This window comes from Hyperolius riggenbachi, chromosome 8, assembly GCF_040937935.1.
Source record: "Hyperolius riggenbachi isolate aHypRig1 chromosome 8, aHypRig1.pri, whole genome shotgun sequence".
Lineage (NCBI taxonomy): Eukaryota > Metazoa > Chordata > Amphibia > Anura > Hyperoliidae > Hyperolius > Hyperolius riggenbachi.
The window spans coordinates 51,031,290-51,054,566 of record NC_090653.1 but is presented as its reverse complement, the minus strand read 5'-3'; the positions used below and the strand labels follow the sequence as shown (position 1 = coordinate 51,054,566).

The 23,277-nt window shown below is 48.9% G+C and overlaps 1 protein-coding gene across 9 annotated transcripts in view; it reads right to left on the bottom strand.

Moving 5' to 3' along the window:
* MSH5 (mutS homolog 5) overlaps positions 1 to 23,277 on the bottom strand; it is a 216,587-nt gene that overhangs the window by 93,592 nt on the left and 99,718 nt on the right. For all 9 annotated transcript variants that reach the window (XM_068250397.1, XM_068250402.1, XM_068250400.1 and 6 more), the window contains 3 exons: positions 22,349 to 22,470; positions 5,240 to 5,349; positions 3,488 to 3,523 (listed from right to left, as the gene is read on the bottom strand). In XM_068250397.1, the coding sequence (XP_068106498.1) occupies positions 3,488 to 3,523; positions 5,240 to 5,349; positions 22,349 to 22,470 (268 nt within the window). The remainder of the gene's footprint in view (positions 1 to 3,487; positions 3,524 to 5,239; positions 5,350 to 22,348; positions 22,471 to 23,277) is intronic.

Genomic DNA, 23,277 nt, shown 5'->3' with positions numbered 1-23,277 from the left:
TCCGCCCCGTCCTCCGCATTGGCTCTCCTCAGTACTGCAGCTACAATGGCGTCCATTTCAGCCCACGATGCAGCTTCCACAGGGCTCTGAATTTGGATGACGCCACCGCCTGCCTGCTCCCTATATAAGGCTTCAGCCCCACCGGCCTGATTGGCTGGTTTGAAACACCAGCCAGGCCCTGGGCCAATCAAGATCCAGCTGATGAACCTTCCCCAGGAGCTGGGGGAAAGCTGCACACCTGCGAAATTAAGCACACCTGACAGGTAATTAACATTACTTCAGGGTCAGCATTCCCATGCAGGCCTCTCTTTATTGTTCTGGCCTTTTCATGCGCTGCGTTAGGGGCACGTTGTGCGACTGTAACGTCGCATCAAACGCAACGTCCCATTGTGAAAGAGGCCTTACAAGGCCTTATAGGCAGGGTGCTTTCTTCCATGTTAAAATAATACAGTGTGCCGCTACATCAGCTAATTCAGATTACATCTAATATTACTTTAAGGTGTGTAGAATATATAATTTGTGGGGCACAACACTTTGTGCATTGCAGATAAACTGTACTTGTTTTTATAATACCTGGCTTGCTGGGTTTGCAAAACGATCTTTCTGTGCTGATGTCAGATGCAGCTTGCTTAGAACCGAAAGCAGTCTGTAAGCCGTCCAAACTCCTCCTCCTATTGCATTCTCCCCATGATGAAGTAGCAGCTGGGAAGGCACATGAGCCAGTCTTTTGCTGTGAGCACAGAGCTGACCCTGGCCACACTTCTCTCTGCTGCTAAGAGATTAGCTCTTTGTGACCAGCACTGTAGAGTTACAGCTCTGCAGAGTTGCATATAATCAAAGTGCATGCGGTTTGACAATTGCAAAGGCACCGTTATTCACATATTAATCGTGGTGCCCCGTACAGAGTGGTGCGATCTGTTTTTAACCCAACCACAAACATAGTGCCTGCTGCATTTTTCCTGCATGCGCGATTGGGTTAAATGACTGGGGTCTCCTGCAAATCACTCAGCAAACATGGTGCTACGCATTTTTCTTTGCAATCTCCCATCTGAAAAAAATCTTTTTTTTGTTGTTGTTTTTTTACAGCTGGGAATTGTAAATTGTAATCACACCTAATGATCAGATCCTTAATCACGGCAAAATGTGAGCTTGTTAACTAGTGAAAATCGTGATCGCAATTTTCAGTGAGGAAGGGCCCTTATTGATGGAAACTGTAAGTGAAAAGGTAGTGTGGCCAATTACTTACCTGGGTTTTTTTTCCAGCCCCCTGAAGTCCTCCAGGTCCCTTGCCATCAATCCGTGCTTTTCCATTCCCTCGGTGTCACCCTCCGAACACTGCATGCGTGGCCCCTGTGCCTCCTCCATTATGCTCCCAAATTAAATTTGCTACTGCGGGAGGGGGAAAGGTTCTAGCCGGAGGACACAAGATGGCCTCTGCCAGCAACAGGAGTCATCTAATTTTACAATACACAAATCACAGAAATAAAAACATGGACACTACAATACATCTGTTATGCAAGTAGAGCAAGCATTTATCTACTTACTGTGATGATCCACTCAGCTGGCTGCACAGGCAGACAGCTGTTTGTCCATTCCTCTAGTCTGTGGGCTGCAGGTCTCTGGAACAGAGACCTGTCTTTCCATTGCAAGTTTCTGGTCTGTTCTCTTGCTGGGTAATTTGCATACATTCGTTATGCAAATCCCCTACCTGTCTTCTTTGATGACTGGCACTATAAGAGCTTTATGTTTCCCAGAATGCTTTGCTGGACATTTCCCTTCCATGGTCTGTTCATGATGGACACTGCTGGAGTGTCAGCCATTGCTATCCAGTATAGTTAATTCCTGGGGGTTGCTTTAGGCTCCCCTTCTAGCCCAGTTAGGTTGTATTATCTGTATTGCCTGTTCTGTTTTGTCTTGCCTGTTGCCATTGTCCTGCCCCTATGGTGGTCGACAGGAAATGGTTCTGATCTCTGTTCTTGGAGTATAGCTGGTGCAGCGGTTGCTACCAGCTATCTCTTCTGTTCTGTTTCCTGGGATCGCGCTAGCTACTTTTCGCTAGCGCTGGGGATCCTTCTGTTCTGTCTCCTGGGATTGCGCTAGCTACTTTTTGCTAGCACTGGGGATCCTTCTGTTCTGTCTTCTGGGATCGCGCTAGCTACTTTTCGCTAGCGCTGGGGATCCTATCTCTCGCTTGTCCCTGTTTTCGTGTGTCTGTCTTGTCTGCTACGCTTGCTGGAGGCTCGGTGAGGTAACCGTTAAGCAAGCGCTCGCGTCCTCTGTTTCATGTTTGTCTGTTAATGGTTAGTTAGGCGTGCTTGTCTCTATTGTGCTTATCACGTGGAGATCACGCATAACCGCGTGCACTGTTGCGAATGAGTGCGGTGTTCGCGGTTAGCTAGCGTTTGTTGTTTTCCATATCTCCTTATTGTATTATTTGCTGTGCCTTTGCTACCTTCGTATCCTATTCTGATCTGCCTTGTGTCACGTCTGGCGATCGCACCTCTCGCGATCGCGTTCCTATTTCATATCTGCTGTTGTGTGTGCGCGGTCACGGGGTGGCGACTGGATTGGCGCACACACATACAACCTGTCCCTTTGCTCAATCTCATTCGCAATCACCTCTCTTGCGATTGCGTTCTGCGCTTCGTACAATTCCTGTCTGGCATTTGTGGAGGTACAGAGGATTGGTTCCTCTGCACTCCTCAGCGCCATCTGCCGACAGGAATTTCCCTCTACAGGTGCGTAGCACCTTTTGCTGGGTGCCTGCAATTACACGCTTGTGGAGGATTTCCGCCGTGTCAGCGCACGCGTTGTGCGCTGATCACGGAGAAAGTTCCACAACCGTTACACTTACATATGTGATTTTTTTTTTGTTTTGTTTGGGGGGGGGGGGGGTTAGCTAATAGTTTCTCGTTTCTCTTTAACACTCCCTTTAATTACTTTACTCCCTTTAATTACTATACTCCTGCTACCCCTGTCTTCTTTGTTTACTTTCTTTCAGGTTCACAGAAATGTAAAATAAAAATGTTACTCTATCTCAGTTGAAAGTAAATTAGGAATTTACAAAAAAGGGTTGGCACGGTGGCGTAGTGGTTAGCGCTCTCGCCTTGCAGCGCTGGGTCCCTGGATCGAATCCCAGCCAGGTCAACATCTGCAAGGAGTTTGTATGTTCTCCCCGTGTCTGTGTGGGTTTCCTCCAGTCACTTCGGTTTCCTCCCACATCCCACAAACATACAGATAAGTTGGCTTCCCCCTAAAATTGGCCCTAGACTACAATACATACACTGCACTATACATACATAAACATGTGACTATGGTAAGGACTAGATTGTGAGCTCCTGTGAGGGACAGTTAGTAACAAGACAATATATACTCTGTACAGCGCTGTGTAATATGTCAGCACTATATAAATACTTAAATAAAAATAAACTGAAACTGTTGAGTTTTGTTACTTATGGTTACAAGTTTTCAGTATCCACCATTGTACCTGAAAGTGTCTTGATCCATATCCACTATATCGGTCCTAGTAACACAAAGAGAACATACCTGGGTTAGCTGTTACCAGAACAAAACTGCGTAAATGTGCATTTTAATGCTAGTCTATGGCAGCCATATTGTGCAGGGGCAACAGGAGCATATAGACGTTAAAGGACACCCGAGGCAAATATAAACTAATGAAATAAACGATTGTATCTATCTTCCTTCTCCTAAAAAGGACTTTTTAAGATATTCCAGTTTTATTTTATGTTTATATCTACTTTTTAATTTTTAACTGGTTTATTGTTTTTGCTCAATGACACAATCATTGAAGTATGCCAAAGCTAAAATCTATGAACTAATGACCCTATTTTATCTCTTACCTGCTCTCAGAAGCCATTTTCTGCTAGGAAAGTGTTTTATAGTTGGAATTTCTTATCAGTGAGGGTCACACCGTAGTCACTTCCTGTCTGAGTCGGGACTGAGTCAGCCACTTACATACCTGATATTTAACTCTTTCAGGCAGAGAAAGATAAAAAAGGAACACAGCATAGTAATTTGTGTGCTAGGCACTGTGCATACACGTCTATCTCATCATGTCACCTCGGGTATCCTCTAAGAGGGGAGATTTGGAGGGGCGGCAGCCGGTTTAGGGGGCCCTGGGAGCTGAGCTTGCTGGGCAGGGATCGAGGTTACCTTTGCCCCGGGGCCCCATCGGACCTTGAATCAGTCCTGACCTGCCTGGCCAACTGTGTGGGCCACACACAGTAACTGCAGCCACCGCTTCACCCACGGGAATACTGGTACAGTAGCCTGAAAAGTGAAGAGGGAAAAACGGTGTCGTTTGTGGCCATGCGGCAAATCATGACCTGTGAATTGGTGCATCCTAAACTATGGATTAAAAGGTTGCAAAAAAATTTGTAATCCTTTTGAGCTCAATTAAGGGATTTTTTTCTTAGTTAAAATCCTTCTTTTTTCCCCATCTAACTGACAATTGTACCCTCCAACTGCCAAATCCCCCATCATACTAAACCTAGGGGGGCAACCTACTTTGCAGGTCACATGATCACACTCTTCAAAGGGCACTGCCTGTACCCTCCTCTCTACAGCAGTCGGGCTGGGAAGTCTCAAAACTGGCAGGCAGTAAATACTGTATAACTATGAGGAATGAGGAATATGGAGGAAGAGTTCTTTTGTATGTTATGCTAGACTACAAACAGTTCCTAACTAAACTTAGAGGGTCACTATTGCAACAAATTGAAACATTTAAATACATGTAAACACATACAAATAAGAAGTCTGATGCTTCCAGAGTAAAATGAGCTATAAATTACTATTTTCCCATGTTGCTGTTACTTACAGTAGTTAGTAGTAGGTAGAAATCTGATGGAACTGACATGTTTTTGACTAGTCTATCTGGCAGTTGAACGGAGCAACTGCCTTTTGCTAAGTGCTTTAGAAAATAAAGAAAACCCTGAGAATCCCCCATGACGAGATGGACTAGTCCAAAACCTGTCAGTTTTCTACTACCTACTGTAACAACAACAAAGCAGAAAAGTAATTTATAGCACATTTTACTCTGGAAGAAATGTACAATTTATTTATGTGTTTTCCTATATTTTAAATCTTTAAACACAATTTTTTTGCAATAGTGGTCCCTTAACAGCATTTAGCTAAACCCACTTCTCAGCCCAAGTGAGATACTGCTGCAAACATAAGTGTGAAGAGAGACAAGTGAGGATTAACAATAGATAGAACATACATGACATATTTTCTGAGGCTGAGGATTGGAACACCCACGTTGCTGTCCTCCAGCTGGATACCAATGCGATGGCGGTCAATATACTTCAGAAGCCCTCCTAGCGTGCAAACCTGCCGTAAAACAAAGTCGTGCTTTATATCAGTAAAAGCACATATGTACCCATTTGGCACAATTCAGTTTAGGTGTGACAATGAACTGGGTAAACAGAGAATGGCTGTAGTACAGTGAAGTGCTTCCTTCATTTACTAATTCAAATCTGGAGTATTTGCTTTATGGAACAGAGCAATATTATATATATATTATACAGTATATTCTCACTTAAACAATTAGACTATCTTTGAGCGCTGTGTTTTCTAAACATTACTGGGAGGGAGGGAGGAGGCGCCCCAAGATGTGATGTGTGGAAGGGATAATGTCAGCTGGATAAAACATAATCAATAGGCTTACCTCTAACAAAAGGGAGTAGCCCAAATAAACTAATAACATTTTTAATAGGAACGCATGCTATTAAAAATGTTATTAGTTTTTTTGGGCTACCCCCTTCTGTTAGAGATAAGCCTATTGATGTATGTTTTATCCATCTGACATTATCCCTTCCACACATCACATCTTGGGGCGCCTCCTCCCTCCCAGTAATATCCCACACCAACCCCCTCAGCCCTTTTTCTTTTCCTGGAGAGCGACCTACATGGCCCATACACACGGGCTACAACTGTCGCCACAACCACGTGGCACACGCGCGTTGCGGCGACAGGTCGCCCGTGTGTATGAGGCGCGCACCCCGAACCGTCACTCATCGCTGCTGTCGCCAGGCGATTGGCGCGGCCAATTGCCAGCAACAGCTGTCGTAGCAACTTCGCTACTAGCGACAGCAACTTCATACACAATGTATGGAGCTTACGGAGGGGAGGGACCTTCGGCGACAGCTTCCGCCTAATCTGTGTCCCTCTGAGCGCCGTGTGTACAGCTGTTGCACAGAGGGACCTGGCGACGAGGTGTCGCTGCTTTTTTTTTTTTTTATGGCTCGAGCCACCGCTGTGGCTCATGTGTATGAGCCTTAAAGAACCCGAGTGAGGACTGGCTTTCCTCACCAACCGTCACTCTGTGGTTGCCGGTCTTGCAACCTCTTCTTGTGAGTATTCTGCACATACTGTTGTTAAGTATCCCATACCCCCGAAGTGCTACACTATCGGGGCTCCTGGTGTCCCTGTCTTGTTTTTTGTCTCCTTTGGAAGGTCCTTGGACTCCATTGGTACCACACCCTCTTTTCTAAACATGATACACTTTTGTGTACATTTTTCAAAAGCAAAGTAAAAAAATTAAAAGGTGAAAACACACAACACTCCTTTTCTCAGGTTCCTTCCACTCTCCTCTTCTTCTCTTCTCCTACTCTTCTCTTCATTTCTTCTATCTCTCTCTGTCCTTTCCACAAAGTCAAAGTGCAGGATTTCTCGATTCAAATTATTGCTGCAGAGCGCTTGAGTGCCATACACTGCAGCGGATTGTCCCCCTGGTCCCTCTCCTTGGCTTATCTTCTTATTATATCTACTGCAACTACTGTATGTCCATGCACCACTGTTGTACTGTACCACTGTATGTTTATGCACCATACTGCTATTACTGTGTATGTTAGGCCCCGTTCACACTTGCGGTTTTGCAAAAACCGCACCGGATGTCCGGACCGCACCGGATCCGGATCGGATTTGAACCGTACGGTTCCTGTCCGGTTGCATACGGTTTCCGTGCGGTATGAACACGGTTGCGGTCCGGATCCGGATTCTTAAAGAGATAACAACCTGTATAAATACCTGGGGTTCTGGGAGGTCAGCAGAAGCTCTGGGGTCATTGTTGGAGACAGCTGGACGTGTGGAGACCATCCTTGGATACAGAGACAGCAGTTGGGACCATGGATCCAGTCATTTTTTACGCTTATTACCTGGGAATTCTCTCCTTCCTGTTGTTTACCTACTACTATGTGGGGAGAAGGCGTGCTCCTCGCAGGAGATGGTGGGTGCACCCTCTACTAGCCAGGAGGCAGAGGAAGGGAGAGTTCCAGGCCCTCTACCGGGACCTCAGACGACACCCACAGAAGTTCTACAGCTACACTCGGATGTCTATTCCCCTGTAAGTGTATAGGCCTAAATACACCAACCCCCACCATTCCTAAACACCCCACCCTCACCCCCACAACACCTCATCCCTGTATACCTAGCTAAACACACCACCCTGACCCCCACACCCCTGTATACCTAGCTATACACTACACCCCCACCCTCCACAACACTCCCAAACCTCTGTAAACACACCTCCCCCATCCTCCACCCAACACCTTGTCCCACAACATACTTTACAGCTTCTTCCTTTACATCTCCTGACAGGTTTGATACCCTTTTGGAGATGGTGAAGGATGACCTTAGGAAGAAGGATACCACGTTCAGGAGAGCAGTCACACCACAAGAACAACTACTCATCACACTGAGGTATGTAAAAACAAATTTCTTTATTGCAAAAACAACCACTTTCCAACATGAAAACATTCTTCCAACATGGAAGACAAAAAATTAACATATCTATGGTATAGCCCGGTCAGTTTTAAGGAACACCAACCACCAACTTTGTGCTGGAAGAGTTGTAGGGCATAGCTGCCCAAGTGTCTTTCGGGGACACCAGGCCCTAAAGTTGAAGTGCTTCAAAAACCTAACCACTGGCACAGGACCCTCTGAGCCATGGATGAAGGACACAGGGCAGTGAAAAGGCTAGGCCTCTCACCGACCAGTCAAGGTGTCCTTCATCCATGGCTCCAAGGGTCTTGTGCAAGTGGTTAGGAACAAGAACAAAGTGAGGAGCAAGAGGAACCGATGGCAGAGGTGCATGACTACAGGTGCAGTGCAACAGGCACAAGGTTGTGACCCAGGTAGTGTCTTTCGGGGACACCAGGCCCTAAAGTTGAAGTGCTTCAAAAACCTAACCACTGGCACAGGACCCTCTGAGCCATGGATGAAGGACACAGGGCAGTGAAAAGGCTAGGCCTCTCACCGACCAGTCAAGGTGTCCTTCATCCATGGCTCCAAGGGTCTTGTGCAAGTGGTTAGGAACAAGAACAAAGTGAGGAGCAAGAGGAACCGATGGCAGAGGTGCATGACTACAGGTGCAGTGCAACAGGCACAAGGTTGTGACCCAGGTAGTGTCTTTCGGGGACACTAGGCCCTAAAGTTGAAGTGCTTCAAAAACCTAACCACTGGCACATGACCCTCTGAGCCATGGATGAAGGACACAGGGCAGTGAAAAGGCTAGGCCTCTCACCGACCAGTCAAGGTGTCCTTCATCCATGGCTCCAAGGGTCTTGTGCAAGTGGTTAGGAACAAGAACAAAGTGAGGAGCAAGAGGAACCGATGGCAGAGGTGCATGACTACAGGTGCAGTGCAACAGGCACAAGGTTGTGACCCAGGTAGTGTCTTTCGGGGACACCAGGCCCTAAAGTTGAAGTGCTTCAAAAACCTAACCACTGGCACAGGACCCTCTGAGCCATGGATGAAGGACACAGGGCAGTGAAAAGGCTAGGCCTCTCACCGACCAGTCAAGGTGTCCTTCATCCATGGCTCCAAGGGTCTTGTGCAAGTGGTTAGGAACAAGAACAAAGTGAGGAGCAAGAGGAACCGATGGCAGAGGTGCATGACTACAGGTGCAGTGCAACAGGCACAAGGTTGTGACCCAGGTAGTGTCTTTCGGGGACACTAGGCCCTAAAATTGAAGTGCTTCAAAAACCTAACCACTGGCACATGACCCTCTGAGCCATGGATGAAGGACACAGGGCAGTGAAAAGGCTAGGCCTCTCACCGACCAGTCAAGGTGTCCTTCATCCATGGCTCCAAGGGTCTTGTGCAAGTGGTTAGGAACAAGAACAAAGTGAGGAGCAAGAGGAACCGATGGCAGAGGTGCATGACTACAGGTGCAGTGCAACAGGCACAAGGTTGTGACCCAGGTAGTGTCTTTCGGGGACACTAGGCCCTAAAGTTGAAGTGCTTCAAAAACCTAACCACTGGCACAGGACCCTCTGAGCCATGGATGAAGGACACAGGGCAGTGAAAAGGCTAGGCCTCTCACCGACCAGTCAAGGTGTCCTTCATCCATGGCTCCAAGGGTCTTGTGCAAGTGGTTAGGAACAAGAACAAAGTGAGGAGCAAGAGGAACCGATGGCAGAGGTGCATGACTACAGGTGCAGTGCAACAGGCACAAGGTTGTGACCCAGGTAGTGTCTTTCGGGGACACTAGGCCCTAAAGTTGAAGTGCTTCAAAAACCTAACCACTGGCACAGGACCCTCTGAGCCATGGATGAAGGACACAGGGCAGTGAAAAGGCTAGGCCTCTCACCGACCAGTCAAGGTGTCCTTCATCCATGGCTCCAAGGGTCTTGTGCAAGTGGTTAGGAACAAGAACAAAGTGAGGAGCAAGAGGAACCGATGGCAGAGGTGCATGACTACAGGTGCAGTGCAACAGGCACAAGGTTGTGACCCAGGTAGTGTCTTTCGGGGACACTAGGCCCTAAAGTTGAAGTGCTTCAAAAACCTAACCATTGGCACAGGACCCTCTGAGCCATGGATGAAGGACACAGGGCAGTGAAAAGGCTAGGCCTCTCACCGACCAGTGAAGGTGTCCTTCACCCATGGCTCCAAGGGTCTTGTGCAAGTGATTAGGATCAACAAAGTAAGGAACAAGAGGAATCAAAGGCACAGGTGCAGGACTACAGGTGCTGTGCAACAGGCACAAGGTTGTGACCCAGGTAGTGTCTTTCGGGGACACCAGGCCCTAAATTATTAGTGCTTCTAAAACCTAACGACTGGCACAGGACTCTCTGAGCCATGGATGAAGGACACAGGTCAGTGAAAAGGCTAGGCCTCTCACCGACCAGTGAAGGTGTCCTTCACCCATGGCTCCAAGGGTCTTGTGCAAGTGATTAGGATCAACAAAGTAAGGAACAAGAGGAATCAAAGGCACAGGTGCAGGACTACAGGTGCTGTGCAACAGGCACAAGGTTGTGACCCAGGTAGTGTCTTTCGGGGACACCAGGCCCTAAAGTTCAAGTCCAGCAAAACCAAAAGTTAAAAAGCCCTGTGATGGTATCCTTCCTCCGAGGATCGGAGGTATTCAGAGGAGCATGTCCAGGAACAATGACTTTTTTTTTCAAATTGTATCGGCACCACTACTAGAAAAGGTGGGAGTTGCTGCCTGGAAATCTGGACTCTCTTGGGTGCTGGTCGTGGATGAGCTGGACCCTGACAGCGGTGGCCCATATTGACTGCCTCTGTAGCCGGTGTACATCTGTGATGATTGCCAGGTGGGCACCGCTGTTGGTTGTGGGGGTCTAAAAATTGGTGGTTGCAATAATGGCGTGTCCATGTGCTGTTTAATCACCTCCAGCAAATTGGAATGGCACGCCATCAGGTTTTGTGAAGGCACCTTTTCTAGATATGGTATTAGAGACATCACAGTGTGAAAACACGGGTGTGCCTGCAATTTCAGTAGTTCCTTGCTTTGTTGATGCATTTGCTGCATCATGTTCTGCAGCTGGCCCACCGACTGATGATGCTGCGCACGCAGTTGGTCGATTTCTCCTCTGTGCATCTCATGCATCATTTTAAGCTCGTCCCTGTAGTGCCCATGTACAGCGTCGAGCTCACATTGCAGTGTAGTGATGTGGGACTTGTACTGCTCCATGATATGGCCCCTGTCCTCATCTTGCAACTGCCGGGTTATGAGAGTTTGGTGGCTCTGAAGAATCCCGAGAAGTCCGGAGACAGCCCCGGACATCTCGGACTCTGTCTCTCTCCTTGTTGGGGGGAGGGTACCTCGACGCCTCACTGGTGTGGTGGTCCTCACTGGTGGTGTGGCAGCATCTTCCCGTCCTCTGGCCTGTGTCGGGGTTGCCCTGCGCGCTGGTTGTGCTGCAGTCTCTCGGTGCTCCTCACTTTGTTCTTGTTCCCCTGGAGCTTCCATAGCGGTCGATTGTGGAGGTTCAGCTTCTTCCACACTCGGTCCTGCAACCTCAACATCCAAGCTCTCTTCTGCCAAGTCATCATCAAAGGACGGAGTTGTGATTAAGGACTCCCTTCTCCTACTCCTCGCCTCGGGGCAATAGGTTACATCGGCGACGTCATCATCCACCAAGCTCTCCTCACTGCTGAACCGTGCCTCCTGGGTCGGTTCCTCTTGCTCCAAATTGTCTTCAGTCCTGTAGATAAAAAAAATATTTATTGGTGTGCCAAACAGCATGTGGCGTCAATTCACAGAGCTAGCAAACACTAGCAATCACTTTATCACCCGTTTCTACCCAACATTTGATAAAGCTTGTGAGAAAAGTTCGCTAGCCATGGGAATTGAGGCCATAGCAATACATGGCCGAAGTCATGGTAAATGAGCTCTCAGTTCCTGCCCACAGTAGTGGTACTTACAGTCTAGGTTCCAGGCTTGCATTGATGAAAGACAATTGCTTGGCAAATTGGTAGTCTTTTTGTCGCCTTCCCCCGCCACTGCCACTTCGTTCGGCAAGTTTTTTCTTCCGTAGCCATTTCACATATGCATCCCGTATATTCCGCCACCTTGTCTTGTACCTTTCTCCTGTAACGACATGAAAATTTGATTTCGATTATTTCTCTTGTAGGTACATCGCAACTGGACAAACATATACATCGCTACATGTCACATTTCGTATTGGGAAGAGCACGGTGGCAGGCATCGTCGTGAGGACTTCGAGGATCCTTTGGACGCGACTGAGGGCCAGATACATGCCTGTGCCGGACACCACGAAATGGGAGGAGATCGCCCAGGGCTTCTGGACCGAGTGCAAGTTTCCTAATTGTGTTGGCGCACTGGATGGGAAACACATCCGGATTCAGAAACCCGTGGGGAGTGGCAGCCATTATTTCAACTATAAAAAATACTTCAGCATTGTTCTAATGGCAGTGGCAGATGCGGACTACAAGTTTGTGTACGTGGACGTGGGGTCGTACGGTAGTTCCAATGACTCTGGAATTTTCCAGCGTACGACCCTTTGCCGGCTGATGGAGGAAGGCAGACTGCGTCTCCCCCGTGACAGACCCTGGCCTGGGACAAGGGCACCGGCCTACCCCTATGTGTTTGTGGGGGACGAGGCCTTCGCCCTGTCCGACCATGTAATGCGTCCGTACCCAGACAGGGGACTTGATGCCAGCCAGCTACACTTCAATGCTCGGTTGAGCCGTGCAAGGAGAATGGTGGAGTGCACATTTGGGATCCTGGTGTCAAAGTGGAGGGTGTTCCACACGCCCATGCTGCTGAAACCGGGCAACGCAGTTGTCGTGGTGAAGGCAGCATGCATCCTCCACAACTTTGTGCGGCAGGAGGAAAGAGAGACTCCGGAACCCCCGAATGTGCTTCCACTAATGCCCCTGCGGAGGTATGCAACCAGGCCAAGGGTAGTGTCACTGCGGAACAGGGACCAACTGAGACTTTATTTTACCACACCACCTGGACGAGGGTGAATGTTTGGTTTTTAATATGTTTTGTTGAAATGTGTTTATTTTGGAGTTTCAAGTTTGAGTGAATTTAAATGTATTAATTTTTTACAATAAATTGATGTATAATAATTGGTCATTGTGTATGTTATATGTGCACAGGTGGGGTACATCGCAGGTGGGTGGGATACAGCACAGGTGGGTGGGATACAGCACAGGTGGGTGGGATACAGCACAGGTGGGTGGGATACAGCACAGGTGGGGTACAGGTGGGTGGGATACATCACAGGTGGGGTAGAGGTGGGTGGGATACATCACAGGTGGGGTACTGGTGGGTGGGATACATCACAGGTGGGTGGGATACATCACAGGTGGGGTACAGGTGGGTGGGATACATCACAGGTGGGATACATCACAGGTGGGGTAGAGGTGGGTGGGATACAGCACAGGTGGGTGGGATACATCACAGGTGGGTGGGATACATCACAGGTGGGTGGGATACATCACAGGTGGGTGGGATACAGCACAGGTGGGTGGGATACAGCACAGGTGGGTGGGATACATCACAGGTGGGATACATCACAGGTGGGATACATCACAGGTGGGATACATCACAGGTGGGATACATCACAGGTGGGGTACAGGTGGGTGGGATACAGCACAGGTGGGTGGGATACATCACAGGTGGGTGGGATACATCACAGGTGGGTGGGATACATCACAGGTGGGTGGGATACAGCACAGGTGGGTGGGATACAGCACAGGTGGGTGGGATACATCACAGGTGGGATACATCACAGGTGGGATACATCACAGGTGGGATACATCACAGGTGGGGTACTGGTGGGTGGGATACATCACAGGTGGGGTAGAGGTGGGTGGGATACATCACAGGTGGGGTACTGGTGGGTGGGATACATCACAGGTGGGGTACTGGTGGGTGGGATACATCACAGGTGGGGTACTGGTGGGTGGGATACATCACAGGTGGGGTAGAGGTGGGTGGGATACATCACAGGTGGGGTAGAGGTGGGTGGGATACATCACAGGTGGGGTAGAGGTGGGTGGGATACATCACAGGTGGGGTACAGGTGGGTGTGATACAGCACAGGTGGGGTACAGGTGGGTGGGATACATCACAGGTGGGGTAGAGGTGGGTGGGATACATCACAGGTGGGGTACTAGTGGGTGGGATACATCACAGGTGGGGTACTGGTGGGTGGGATACATCACAGGTGGGGTACTGGTGGGTGGGATACATCACAGGTGGGGTAGAGGTGGGTGGGATACATCACAGGTGGGGTAGAGGTGGGTGGGATACATCACAGGTGGGGTACAGGTGGGTGGGATACATCACAGGTGGGGTACAGGTGGGTGTGATACAGCACAGGTGGGGTACAGGTGGGTGGGATACATCACAGGTGGGATACATCACAGGTGGGGTAGAGGTGGGTGGGATACAGCACAGGTGGGTGGGATACATCACAGGTGGGTGGGATACAGCACAGGTGGGTGGGATACAGCACAGGTGGGTGGGATACAGCACAGGTGGGGTACAGGTGGGTGGGATACATCACAGGTGGGTGGGATACAGCACAGGTGGGGTACAGGTGGGTGGGGAACAGGTGGGTGGGCAACACGTGGGTGACACAAATCCATAGCAAAAGTTGAATACATCACAAGCTTAAACCACAAGCCCCCCCAAAAAAACTTCTAGTCAACATACCCTCTGTGCCTTGCTGTCTCTTGCTCAAGTTCTCAAAGTCCTCCACATACAGCTTGGCAATTTTTTTCCACAGGCCTCTGCATTTTTTGATGTTGCTGTGGTCCGCATCCCCCTTGTCCCACAGGGCTGGTACCTGCTGCACCTGTAGGATGAGGTCTTCTGATGTGTAGGGCCTCACCCCCTCGCTATCAGACAGATCCTGCTCCATATTGCTGCCAAAGAGCTCCAGCATGAAGTCACTGCTGCTCCACTCTGTGAACGCTGGTGCCATGTGGTCCCCATCCAAAATGGCCACCATACCATAGAGTCTGCATAGGAAGTGTGGTACAACATCCGGTTTTTATAACCAGTGTGTTGTGCGCTCTCCGGTTCTCATTGGTTTCCATTGGCCGGATGCAACATTCCGGCTCCGGTCCGGATACGTCAGCCGGACCAGCCGGACCAAAAAATAGCGCATGTTGGAACGGACGCCGGAGTCCGGATCCGGTCCGGCTCCGGTCCGGACGAAACGGACGCATGTGAACGGTCGCATCGACTTTCATTGCTATGCCGTGCGTCCGTTTCGTCCGGTCCGCATGCGGTCCGGCTCCGGCACGGCTCCGGCACGGCGATTCCGGATAGCAGCCGCTAATGTGAACCGGGCCTTACTGTACCATTACCGACCCTGTAGTGCCAAAAACTATTCCGGATACGACTCCCATTGTACTTGGCGAAATACATTTTTTTCTGATTTCATCTGACGCGTTGGACTAGTCCATTTCCTCATAGGGGAGTATTAGGATTTTCTTTCAGAATATCGGTGGTTCAGTCAACTGCCAAAACACTGTGCAAATTAGTAGGGAGACTAGATGGTATCTTTGTATAGATCCTTTATAGGAATTGCTTTTCTAAAGGATAAAGTGCTGAGAACCCCCATAAGTAGATGGAATAGTCCGAAACCTGTCAGATTTGTTGTTAGATTTTTTTTTTTTTACTGCTAACTGTAAGCAACAGCCACACAGAAGAAGTACAAGTACAAGTCTGAACCCAGCCTCACTGTCATGTTATCCTATTTTTGAATAAAGGAATTAAAAAAAAAAATCTGAAGGTGATTCAAATGTTTTACAGTGGAATTTATAAATCACCGCGATTCCACCTCAATGGAAAGTATAGGAACAACGCAAAACGCTCACAAAATCGCTTTGTGTAGTGATTTCGTTTGCGTTTTTAAGAATAAATACATTGTACTTATTCTTTTCCGATTCAAAGAGCTCCCTTTCTTACTTGCGCAACCGTGTGCATGGCAACCCCATCCCCCCCTCCCCCCCCTGCACGTTTTTTGCGGCTGTTGTCCAATCGGCTGCAGTGCAAATCCGATGCTTTTAAAATGTTTGTTTTGCAGCAACTAGTTGAACAACTCCTGAACTTACGCTCTGTAAAACATCTGTAGAAAACAAAACAGCCAAAAGCTTGGGGATATGCAGGTCTGTATATGAATGTGTAAATTCCCTTGATCTTACGGCAGTGATGACATATACTGGAGTGCAGCGTTCCATGCCATGAAAACCATTACTACTACTACATGGTGAAGAGGTCTATGAGAGCCTGTCTGCTGCTGACGTAGCCTGACAAGATAATCCTTACTTTGCTTGAACTAATTGTCTCAAAGGCATTTTTTAGCAGGTAGCGTTCTGAAAAAAAGTGGTCATGTTGTTTCCATGGATCACCTGTATTGAACTGAGGCGGCAGGGGGGCCGGGGAGTAGAGTAAAATCTGCTTAGCAGGAAGATGAACTTCAGTATTAAAAAAAAAACAAAAAAACGAAAACCTTATACCATATTACACCAAACATTTTCTAAATTACTATTATTACAAATAAACTACAGGCTTAAAAAGTGGGGAGAACACATAATACCTCTCCAGGAAGGATCCAGCCATTCCCAGCTCCAAAGAGAAGCGCATCCAGGCTGGTGTGTGGCCAGTATGGATCCTCGAGTCTTTAGATGGCGTGGGATTTTAGAATCAGAATCTTTATTATCGCCAAGCACGACTGGGTCGTGCCCGGAATTGGTCTTGGCACGTACAGGGTACTGATATAGGATATAGGTACAGATAACAGGACAAGTCAAGCAGTCAGAAAGGAACAGAACATTATACCAGATGCAGAGAAAGACAATGTAGCATTAGTTATAACACAAAGAAACACTCAAAAGCGCCCAAAAAGAGTCAGCTTGAGCTAGGGCAGTCTATCCACGTGCAGAGTGCCTCAGTGCAGACATGGTGTTGTGGTGTGGGGATAGGCAGTTACGTGGAGAGAGTTCAGAAGGTTGACAGCCGAGGGAAAGAAACTGTTTTTATGCCTTGAGGTCTTGGTGAATATGGACCGGAACCGGAGCCTCCAGCTCGAGGGGAGCTGACTAAAGAAGCGGTGGCCTGGGTGTGAGGGATCGCCGGTGATCTTTAATGCTCTGGAGTATAGCCTGGAGTGGTAAAGGAGGTCCAGTGAGGGAAGGGATCTCCCGATGACCCTCTCCGCTGATCTGATGACCCTCTGCAGTTTGAGTCTGTCGCTGGCAGAGGAGCTGGCATACCAGACCAGGATGGAAGAGCATAGGACAGATTCGAATGTAGCAGAGTAGAAGTTTGTCAGAAGTTTTTGGGCCATACCAAACTTTTTTAGTTGGCGGAGAAAGAAAATTCTCTGTTGGGCTTTCCTCTGTGTGGAGGCAGTGTTGGCCTTCCACCTCAGGTCATTGGAGATGGTTGTGCCCAGAAGGCGGACGCTGGTGACTCTTTCCACCTCCTTGCTATCGATGCAGATTGGGGGCGGGGAGGGGGCGCATCTCCTGAAATCAACAATCATCTCCACAGTTTTCGCTGTATTTAGAACCAATCCGTTCTCTCTGCACCAGTGACAGACGCCTTCAACCTGGTGGCGGTACTCCTTCTCATCGTTATTGGTGATGAGACCGACAATGGTCGTGTCGTCAGCGAATTTGATTACTTTTACAGAGTCCGACGTGGATTTGCAGTTGTTCGTATATAGAGAGAACAGAAACGGCGACAGGACGCAGCCTTGTGGGGCTCCTGTGTTGGTGATCTTAGGTTGTGAGGAGATAGTGCCCAGCCTGACAACCTGGGACCTATTAGAGAGGAAGTCTGTGATCCACAGGCGTAGGGTGGGGTGGACTCCTATCGCTGCAAGATTGTCTTGCAGTATTCTGGGGCTGATGGTATTGAATGCAGAGCTGAAGTCCAGTAGGAGGATCCTGGCGTAGGAGTCTGGTCTGTCCAGGTGGTCATAGACGAGCTCCAAGCAGATGTTAATGGCATCGTCAGTAGACCTGTTCGCTCTGTACGCGAACTGGTGTGGGTCTAGCAGTCCCACTGTGGAGTGCTTAAGGAGGGGGAGCACCATGCTTTCAAAAGCTTTCATGATCACGGATGTAAGTGCCACGGGCCTGAAGTTGTTGAGGTCGAGGATTCCCTGCTTTTTGGGGACAGGGATAATGGTGGACCTCTTGAAGCACGCGGGTACTTTGCCTCCCTGGAGGGACCTCGTGAAGATGGAAGAGAGGGTGGGAGCAAGCTGACGAGCGCAAGTTTTCAGGCAGGCTGGTGACACTCCGTCCGGACCTGAGGCTTTCCTAGCATTTAATCTTAGCAAGTGTTTCAGCACATCCGCCTCTCTCACTGATGGTGGGGGCGAGTTTGGGCCCAGGGTGTCAATGTCAGAAGATTGTGCAGGCGGCTGTGGGAGTCCTGCAGGTGTTGGCTGGTTCTCAAATCTGCAGTAGAAGTCGCTGAGACTCTCTGCCAGCTCATTGCTGGGAGTAGCATGCTGAGGGGGAGGCTTGTAGTTGGTGGCAGCCTTAAGCCCTTTCCATACAGCTCGTGAGTCATTTGAGGAAAGGTTTTGTTCCAGCTTTTCCACGTAGTCCTTCTTTGCAGACCTCAGTGCCCGGTTTAGGTCATTTCTTGCCCTCTTGTAGTCCTCCTGGTTGCCGGACTTGTGTGCGGCTTCTTTGTTGCGTCGCAGTTGTCGTAGACTTTTTGAGAACCACGGTTTGTCGTTTGGATATAGTTTGAAGGATTTTGTAGGGATGCAGGAGTTCTCGCAGAAGCCAATGTACGAGGATACATTGTCTGCCCACTCGTCCAGGTTAGGCGATTCCAGAGCCTCCCAGTCTGTGCAGTCAAAGCAGGCCTGAAGTTGAAGTTTAGCCTCACTTGACCACACTTTGGAGGACTTAGTGACCGGTTTTGAGGTTTCCAGGCGCCTTTTGTAAGTAGGTACCAGGTGGATGATGCAGTGGTCAGATGAGCCTAGGGCTGCCCACGGTGTCGCTTTGTATGCATCTTTCAGGACCGTGTAGCAATGGTCGAGGGTGTTGGTACTCCTGGTGGGGCAGGTGATGTGCTGGTGGAAGCGGGGCAGTTCATTACGGAGGTTAGCCTTGTTAAAATCCCCCAAGATAATGAACAGCGAGTCCGGGAGGGCCGTCTCCCACTGCATGATGGTATCACTGAGATCACGCAGGGCAGCATTTACCTCTGCATCAGGAGGGATATACACACCCGCGAGGACGTAGGAGGAGAACTCCCTGGGCGAGTAGGTTGGCCTGCAATTGATGAGGAGGAGTTCCAGTTCTGGTGTGCATTTCTTGGCTAGTACCGAGGTGTTTGAGCACCAGGCGGAGCTGACGTAGAAGCAGATGCCTCCCCCTTTCTTTTTCCCAGAGAGGGTGCTGTCACGGTCTGCTCGAATGAGGCTGAAGCCTGGGAGCTGGAGGGCACTCTCAGGGATGTCGTCATGGAGCCACGTTTCAGTAAAGCAAAAGACTGGGGTGTTGTTACCGAGTTCCCTTTTGTCGCTGAGGAGTTTCAGTTCATCTAGCTTGTTGGGGAGGGAGCGGACGTTAGCGAGGAGGACCGCAGGGATGGCTGACCGCAGGCCCTTCCTCTTCAGCCTCGCCCGGACGCCTGATCGACAGCCTCTGCGGTGATGGTTAGTGCGAGGCCAGGGCGTAGAAGCGGTGATTTCTTGGACGTGGTTCCAGACAGAGTTGGTCAGGAACCTGTCCTCCGGGTGTAGGGCTGAGATATGTTCCCATTTGAGGAGCTGTGCTCTGGAGTAGGAGGTACAAGGCGGGTGGAGTAGCATGGGAGGCATGGATGGTAGCCCAGCACAGTGCGACACAGATGCAGAAGCATGTGCAATAACAGTCCATCAGCAGTGTAACACAGATGTAAGGGGCATGTGCAATAACAGTCCATCCGCAGTGTGAATCGGGTGTAAGGGGCATGTGCAATAACAGTCCATCAGCAGTGTGACTCGGGTGTAAGGGGCATGTGCAATAACAGTCCATCCGTAGTGTGACACAGATGTAAGGGGCATGTGCAATAACAGTCCATCAGCAGTGCGACACAGATGTAAGGGGCATGTGCAGTAACAGTCTATCCGCAGTGTGACACAGATGTAAGGGGCATGTGCAGTAACAGTCTATCCGCAGTGTGACACAGATGTAAGGGGCATGTGCAGTAACAGTCTATCCGCAGTGTGACACAGATGTAAGGGGCATGTGCAATAACAGTCCATCAGCAGTGTGACACAGATGTAAGGGGCATGTGCAGTAACAGTCTATCCGCAGTGTGACACAGATGTAAGGGGCATGTGCAGTAACAGTCTATCCGCAGTGTGACACAGATGTAAGGGGCATGTGCAGTAACAGTCTATCCGCAGTGTGACACAGATGTAAGGGGCATGTGCAATAACAGTCCATCAGCAGTGTGACACAGATGTAAGGGGCATGTGCAGTAACAGTCTATCCGCAGTGTGACACAGATGTAAGGGGCATGTGCAGTAACAGTCTATCCGCAGTGTGACACAGATGTAAGGGGCATGTGCAATAAAAGTCCATCCGCAGTGTGACACAGATGCGAAAAGCATGTGCAATAACAGTCCATCAGCAGTGTGACTCGGGTGCGAACAGCATGTGCAGTAACAGTCCATCAGCAGTGTGACACGGACGTAAGGGGCATGTGCAATAATAGTCCATCCGCAGTGTGACACAGATGTAAGGGGCATGTGCAGTAACAGTCTATCAGTACTGTGACACAATGTAAAAAGGCATGTACAATACAGTCCATCCGCAGTGTGACTCAGGTGTAGAAAACAAAGCCTGTGCAGTAGACAGTCCATCTGCGGTGCGACCCAGATGCAAGATGCATGTGCAGCAGACATTCAGCAGTGTGGCGCAGGCACAATAACAGGCCATGAGTAGCAGTGTAAAGCAGGCCGCAAGCTGGCAGCGACAGGCATTTTATGCGCAAGGCAGACTAAAAACATCAGCAGTTCTCAGCCAGTGCAAGGGCTCCAGGTTGTGCACACATTTCCCAGGGCAGTGAGAGTGTCCTAGGCCGTAACCCTGTATCAATATGGCTCCGGCACCCAGCAGCATCAGCAAGGCCATGAGGCAGAGGCCAGAAAAATAGGGGTCTCACCTGGTGGAAGATGGAGGGTGGGATCGGAGTCCTGGTTCAGTGGAAGAACTGGATCTGGTGTGGGGCAGCCTCCATTTCTGCACAGCAGCCTCCGAGCAGTGCTGTGGCCATGGCCTTGGGACTAGCTGGCTGCAGAAAACAGGGCCGTTTGGATGGCCCGATGTCGGCTGAGGTGCAGTCCAGGGCTGGGGCACTGCGTTCGCAAACTAGAGCGGTGACGTCTGGCTGTGGCTGAGCTCTGCGCTGTAGATCCGGCAGGGACAGTGGTGGACCGAGGACACGGAGAGACGACTGAGAAGGCTCTACAGGATCCAGAGTCTTCTCTCTACAGAGGCGAGTATCTACCGTATTATTCAGACTATAAGACACTCCTGACCATAAGACGCACCTAGGTTTAGAGGACAAAAACCAGGGGAAAAAATATTGATTAAACCTGGTGCATCCATGGTGAAGGGGCATCTTGTGGATTATGCCCCTTTGTACTTCATGCCTCCTTGTACCCCTTGTGTCTCCTTGTGTCCTCCTCTGTCCCCCACGTGTCCACCTCTGTCCTCTTGTGTCCTCCTCTATGCCCCTTTGTGTCCCTCTTATGTCCTCCTCTATACCCCTTTGTGTCCCCCTGTGTCCTCCGTTTGTCCTCCTGTGTCCCCCTCTGCATGAGCACAGTACAGGGAGTCCCCGACATTGCGGAGGGTTGGAGGTTCGTATTGGCAATTGTTCACAAGTCAGGAACTACCTGCATTTGGACTATTAGACTCATTGACTTTTCCCTCCACTTTTGAGGGAGAAAAAGTGAGTCTTATAGTCCAAAAGATACAGTAACTTTTTTCAGCTTTTCAGCATTGTTTTAATGAAATACTATAATTTCAATGCTACACAAGTCTTTTTCTTTCATTTAAAACCCAACTAAACCCAGAATTGAGCAAGGCAGAACCTAATAACAATCATGATAAGAAGTTAATACAAGTGTCTATGAGCAACATGGTGGACAGAGAACCTTTTTCATGGACCAAATGTACTTGCCACTGCAATACAGCTTGCTTCCTCTCCTGTCTGAATGCAGCTGCTGGGCAGGACAGTTAGGTGTGTCCATGTGACACACAAAATAGGAAGAACAGTAGATATTTGGCTGCCCTCCCCCCAATGTAATACTTTTAGCCATAGACTGTACCCAGATCAGGTGCTCTGACCTAAGACTTGTATGATGACTCAGGCTGAGTCTTGTATTATGTCTTGTTAATTGTATTTTGCATCGTTAGTCTTGTATTATGTAAGAATAGGTCACAAGATCTAGCATTTTTCATGTATAATAGTTAAGATAATAGTTTCCGTATATCTTCTGGCATCTTTAATATTGTGCAGGGTTGGCATGAAAAGAATGTGGCAGCAGTAGTAATTCCTAAGTCTCACCATGAGAGGGCAGTCAAAAGGAATGATGGAGGACAGATGCAAAATCTTCTCAGAGTCGCTGAGGTTAGAAGGCAGCGAGGAGAAATTCCCCATAATGATTCGCTGCTTACAGGTCTGCAGTGCTGTGAATAAAACAAAGAGACTCTTTATTACTATCACTCCTTTCAGGAGTATAACACCTACGTCCTCATTTATTAGGCACAACGTGACTGGACAAGTGTCTGTATACAGAGGAGGCACAGCCAAGCCATTCAGATTCATAAAAACAGGATTAATGAAAGTCCCAGTTCATCCTCCTGGAGTTTACATTGTTAGTGGACGTAAATAGGGAATTACTCCATTGCTCACACAGTTTATTATTTAATATAGCTGTTCCTGAAAAATTTTCTCTAGGAAAGTCAGTCATGTGATTTGTGCACAAGGTACGGTACTGTGCCTAATGCCTAAGTGCACCTTGGTCACCCTCCGCCCAGAGGGTATACCTTGTAACTCTGTAGGTAGGAGATGGGGGGCCTCCTGGTCTCCACCGTTGCTGTGCACAGACCCCGGAGCCATGTCAGACAAGAGCTTGTTAGTTATGTTACGTGGCCATGCTGCTCTTCATGCACAAACGTGGCCATAATGTGCCTGCACGAGAACGTCCACGCCTGCACAGTAAGCCAAAGACACTCATACACAGGTGACTCTGTGCTACTGCGCAAGTGTGGCTGTAAAACCACAGATGAGGAAGCACTACACAATTTGTCCAGCACTATTAGTCCATATTCCTGGATGTAAAATGCAGTAAACACATCAAAGTCTAAGGGCCTGTTCAGACTATGTGCGTTCCTAGCCATTTTTCCAGAACGTGTACAGGCAGACTTTCCGCATAGCAACGGCTACTAATGTTTTTTAATGGCCTCGTTCACATGTATGCGTATGAGACGCAT